At 32.1% G+C, this 6,000-nt stretch overlaps 1 protein-coding gene across 1 annotated transcript in view; it reads left to right on the top strand.

Annotated features, from left to right (window-relative positions):
• Nucleotides 1-4,506: 4,506 nt before the first annotated feature.
• LOC143257826 (rho GTPase-activating protein 8-like) overlaps nt 4,507-6,000 on the top strand; it is a 45,005-nt gene continuing 43,511 nt past the window's right edge. The window contains exon 1 of the mRNA XM_076516854.1: nt 4,507-4,795. Within this exon, the coding sequence (XP_076372969.1) occupies nt 4,744-4,795 (52 nt within the window). The 5' untranslated portion in view covers nt 4,507-4,743. The remainder of the gene's footprint in view (nt 4,796-6,000) is intronic.

Genomic DNA, 6,000 nt, shown 5'->3' with positions numbered 1-6,000 from the left:
TTAACCACCTGTGTATGCCGGACTCGAAATTTCACGGAAAAGTAAGAGCAATGAAAAGACTCACAGTGTGAGAAATTCACTGTATTTCCGAATCAAAACAAATTTCTGTATGTTGTTTTTTCGTAATAGTAAGAGATATTTCGACTGGATTAAAACAAAATTCTTATAAGTTAGCAAAATTTTCAGTAGTAACTGAAATTTGAAAACAGTAGTTTAAGTACTAAAAATTAAAATAAACTAGATCTACAAGTGTTTATGCTAATTAAATAGAATATTTTCAATTATGCAGATTGAAATACTTTTAAATATTTTCTTAAAATTGTTTTACTACAAGGTGTAGAATGAATAAACATAAAATACTCATGTGTTTGTAAATTCTACCAAAGTTGGTATTAAGGTTGTAACTAGAAGAAGGACTCTAACATGAAACGAAAAACAGGTTAATGGATTCTAATGATAAAAGTATGAGCTAACACAAGTTTACTCGTGTATATGTGATTCAATTTTGCAGTATCGACTGCATTCCTTCCTTATGGAATGATGTTTATATAATAACTAAACGGTACTAGTAAGAATGGATTTGGGTCAAAGGGTAAGGGTACTGATATTTATCATGGAAACGGAACAGAGTAGTTTGGTTAAGAAAAGTATTCATTAAGCAGAGACCTAATGAAATCTATTGGGCGTGAATTCAATGTACGTCATTAATAAAAGTTTCATTGGTGATTAGAGTGTGAGCAAATGTGAACCCCGTAGGAATGTCTCTCAACCAAGGTAATCCATTGATTACTTAGCCTCTAAACGTAATTTTTAGGGAGAAGTAATAGCTGTAACGAAACAGATATGACCCCTTTCAACCTACACTCGATGTTGACTTTTTTACCTATATGAATTCATCCAATCTTACATTTTCAATCTAGGCTTTTGCTGCATAAGATTGAATTTTTAATACTTTGGCTATTTTGTTCTTCAGTTAATTAGTAGTTTTTTCACTACATGACGAACTACCAGCATGATGAAATCAAGTTAGCCAGAGAAGTTAACCAAAACGGACCAACCAATAACCATCATCTTCACTAACCGATCAGTGGAGCAGACCCTTGTCAAGATATCAAATGCGGTTCCACTAACTTCAGACAAGTCAAAACAACTGCCCAGTACCTACTAGGAAGCTCCATCATCAAGAGTAACAGCGCCATTTTTTGATGTAGATTGTGTAAATATGTCGTCTAAACTATTCATATTTGATTATTTTACTTTTGTTATTTCTTTCGTTATATATACATAGACATTTTAATTTAATTTTCTGTTATATATATATGCACATAGCTTTGAATTTTCTCCTTAAAAGGTTTACCATGTTTTGTTATATAAATGCACTCATGTTGATCAGTTTGAAACGGCTTAACTTTATTTTGCTTTTTATTTAAGTAAATGCATTTGTTTTTATGTGCTTTGATTCGGTCATTCATTGGAAAGGCTTTTGTTTTAATTGCGTATTTATTATTTTATATAATTGTACATATTTTCAATAAATAGTAACACTTTCTTATCACTCACATTCTTTACTTATACTCCAGTTTTACTATTTTAAATTATTATGATAATTTATTATTCACTCACTTTAGTAATCATGATTGAGTTTTCTTTAAGATGTATGTAGAGGTGTGCAGTTGTGTAAATAGTTTCAAACCTGTTTCAAAATTGTACTTGTAACAAATTGTTTTCATTTTTTAAATAGAAAAATTGGTAACTTCATTGACACAATGAACCTCACAAGCAGAATTTTATTCACTGAATGAAACAAATAACTAAAACATTATGACACTTCTAATGGTTCTCCTAAATGTATGGCCTCTGCCGTGAATTATTTTTTGTTTGTTTTGAATTTCGAGTAAAGCTACTGAAGGGCTATCTGCGCTAGCCGTCCCTAATTTAGCAGTGTAGGACTAGCGCAGCTAGTCCACCCACCGTCACATTATAATGCCCCCACAGCTAAAAGGACGAGCATGTTTGGCGCGACACGGATGCGAACCCGCGACCCTCGGATTACAGTCGCACGCTTTAACTCATTAATGAAATAAAGTGTTTTGAAAATTAACATGTACTCGGCCTGGCATGGCCAGGTGGTTAAGGCAATCGACTCGTAATCTGAGGATAGCGGGTTCGAATCTCCGTCACATCACACATGCTCGCCCTTTCAGTCGTGGGAACGTTATAATGTGACGGTCAATCCCACTATTCGTTGGTAAAAGAGTAGCTCAAGAGTTGGCGGTGGGTGATGATGACTAGCTACCTTCCCTCTAATCTTACACTGTTAAATTACGAACGGCTAGCGCAGATAGCCCTCCTGTAGTTTCGCGCGAACTTAAAAAATAACAAACAAGTATATACTTTCTGTTGTCAAAGTTGATTTTCTTTGACAAAATATACTTTTTAAACAAAAATTGTCATAAATAAGAAAATAGTTTCTTTATCTAGACAACAGTTAAAACGGTTCTCTAATTTGTTTTTAATAACATCTTCTAATGGGATTCGAATAAATCTAAACCAATTAATCCTAACTGCATATTTTATGAATAAGCTTTTGTTAAGAAATTGAAAAGTGATTCAGTATATGTCGTTTGCGAGATTGCAAATTCTACTTTTAATTTGTTTTGGTTATGTTTACCGTTCATTTATTATTCCTTCCATCAGCTTTTTATATTAAGAATTTTTAGTCATACACTTATCTTCTAACTGGAGCACGTTGATTTCGAGTATATATTATGAAACTGACATAAGCCTCCCCTAGTGGTGGAGTACAGAGATAATGTTGTAAAAGATTGTGTAGATTTATGGGAATAGCTAGTCACGTGAGATGTAACCTCGTGGTCTTATCAGAAAATTAAAAAAAAAAGTCTTTCTTAATCGTGAAAACATCTCAGTTCAAGAGAGTACGGTTAGAATTACTCCAAATTATTGCTCGATATTGTTATTCGTCTTGAGAAAATATTTAATTGTATAATACTGTGTGTTTTTTTTCTTTCTTTTGGAATGATATTTTTGTTCTTTTTTTTTCCCTAATCACTTTATTGATTAAAACTAATAACACTGAGATTTATATCATATTGCTCTTTAACATTTGTACCTGGTTCTGGCCATCACGGGTCTACTAATGGTTGTTTGTAAATGATAAAATTTGCAGTTATTTGAAAATTGTGTTTTGTATTTCTGTTTTTGTTTGGCCCTGGTTGTAATAACGTTTGTTGCAGTTCACCAGCAAAAGTTTATATATAATAAAATAGTGGTGATGTGACACAATACTAACAATTTTTGTTTGTTGCAAAATAAAAACTGCATCGGAGTCAAAAATAGCAAAAAATTATCATACAGGAATTCTTTGTCGTTTTGTCTCTATTTTTGAAAGTATTTTTTTCCATCTCGTTTAAGATACATACTTAAAGTTCAAGTGATAGACTAGAGAGAAGACAACTAGTCAACATCATACATTGGTAACTTATGGGCTTCTGCACTTGAATTGTAAGATATACCATCACTTACAATCCCCTCACGACTAAAAAGGCAAGCATGTCAGACAATTAATTTTTATTCCGCCTACCGCAGCTTTGGAGTCAATCGCCATTATCACTAGTATATGCTAGGCCGTGATATTTGTTTGTTACGTTTCCCAATGACTGTTGTTGTTTGGTGTTTATTGGCGCAAAGCAACTGGGCAATCTTATCCAATGGCAGGATCTTTCATCTAGTTGAAATAAAATGTTATAAACATAAATGTTTGAAAGAAAACTGTTTGACAACAATTTAACTGGAAGAACAAAGTCACTGAACAGTAATTTTATATTATTATCGACAAATATAGGAACGTGCAATCAAATTCAAAAGCTGTTTTGTAATTGTGCCCTCTTTGAATTGTTGTTTTCGCAAATTTTATTTTAAAACGTGTTTTTTTTTTGTGTGTAAGTTGCTTAGGTCTAAATTTTATTCTTATAACGTTTCCAGCTATTTGTTTGTTTCGACCAAGTGCGATCCAATGGTTAGGGAGCCGAACTGTAGATTATTTACGTTTGTGCCCTAATACCACTAAAAAGAAAAATAAAATATCGCACTCCACACTTTGAGGTCATGGGTAACAATCGAGTTTTTCATGCTAATTGAGTAACCAGAAGTTGGCGATTGATGGCATTGATTTGTTTTATTCCCTATAGTCTATCACTTTAAAATTAGCATTCGAGTAGCTTTGCAAGAAATTCGACAAACAGAAATACCATATATATATTTGTTTATTGATAGTATCCTGAGCATTACAAATGGTAAAACGTTAAAATTCATATGTAGCAGTATTTGTTGTGATGTTTATTTTGACACAAAATACTATAATTATCAAACACAAATGAATACATTTTGAAGGTTAGATAAGAAAAAAATAGTGAGTATTTGTTAGTAGCAATGGAAGTCGGTAGTTAAGAAGAAAAAAAATCATCTCTGACATCAGTAGCTAAGATCACAGAGCGGAAATGGGTTTGTGTGTCATGTGTAACCTACGTCTTCTACTATGTGACGATGTGTGAGAAAGAAATGGGAATGAGAGCATCGTAGAAGGATCATACCTAAATACAGGATTAACATATCTTACAAATATTCATGGTACTTTAACAGTAAATCTAACATGAATATTCGCTGATCGAATAATTTAGTTGTACTAGTGAAAACGTTAAGTCATTTAAATTTTAATTTTTGAAGATGGACAAATGTGAAAATGAGAACGGAAGAACGTACGAAAGACGTTTCTCGGGTAAGGACTTCTGAAGATTAGTTAATTTAAGGCCTAGTTTAGATTACTTTGGAAATGGTAGTTTACATTTATCAGCAACAAGTAACATTGGCCATCTCGCAGAATGGGATACTGAATTAGCTAAAACAGAAGTTTGGTAATTTTTATACAAACTAGTAAAGTTAACGACTGTATTATTATCTCTCTCTTGTTTTTTTAATACTGTAAGTACTGAATTTTAATAATAATACTAAGATTTAATAATAAATTGTCAGCGTAATTTGATTGTTAATTGTTATTAATAGAACTATAAATAGGGTACTTGTAGGAGTGGGCTTGCACTCACGCATACTATAAAATAACAAATCAAAATGATAAGTTGTATATTTTTATTTAATATTAATAACATTGATAACTAATGCTTAGTTTACTAGTTTTGTTAGTCCTAACTTGCACTGGGTAATGATTGTAATTAATCAGTATAACGCTGTACGAGTAAGTCCTTCAATAATATTTAGTGTGTACTTAATATATTTTATAATACACACAAAATCCTGTTAGTGCTATTCACCTCTTCAATTTGTCATATCTGTAAAGTAGATATATTGCCCTTGAAATCACTTTTGACATAAATAGATCAGTGTTCTTCTGTTGATAGGAACTAGTGTAATAACATTGCTTAAAAAGAGGATCTTTGCCAAGAAGTGGATAGGTCATCCAAATCATTGAGGTAGCACTTTGTTGCTATTAATAAAGTTAATAGGAATTTAAGGTATATTTATAGACACTTGTGGTCTTAAAATGCTTTATGCAGTTTTCATATTCTTATCTAAGAAAGGGTGTTCATGACTTATTTGAAGGGGTTCAGAGGAGAGAATTGCTATTAATACTAAAAATAGGGTGATTTCAGTGGTAGAAGAGCTATCTTAACTTCATTTTCTTTAAAGTGGGAAGGGTAAGAGGAGACTTATTGAAGTTTAGAAGGTTAACTATAAATGTGATAAAATAAAGTCTTCTGACTTTTTTTTTGTCATATTCTGAAGAAACAGGATAAGAGGACACAAGTTTAAGAGTTCCAGTTAATGTAGTTTTCATTTTTCTAACAAGGTGATTCACTTCTGAAGTACTGACTGTTGTGGAAGAGCATTTTATGAGAACAGTCAGTGATGTTTTTGAAAGATAACGCATGGGTTTAACATTTTACTCTCTTTAAAGGGTGTGTGTGT

This window comes from Tachypleus tridentatus, chromosome 7, assembly GCF_004210375.1.
Source record: "Tachypleus tridentatus isolate NWPU-2018 chromosome 7, ASM421037v1, whole genome shotgun sequence".
Lineage (NCBI taxonomy): Eukaryota > Metazoa > Arthropoda > Merostomata > Xiphosura > Limulidae > Tachypleus > Tachypleus tridentatus.
Note: the sequence above shows the minus strand (reverse complement) of the source record. Positions and strands in the feature narration are given on the sequence as shown.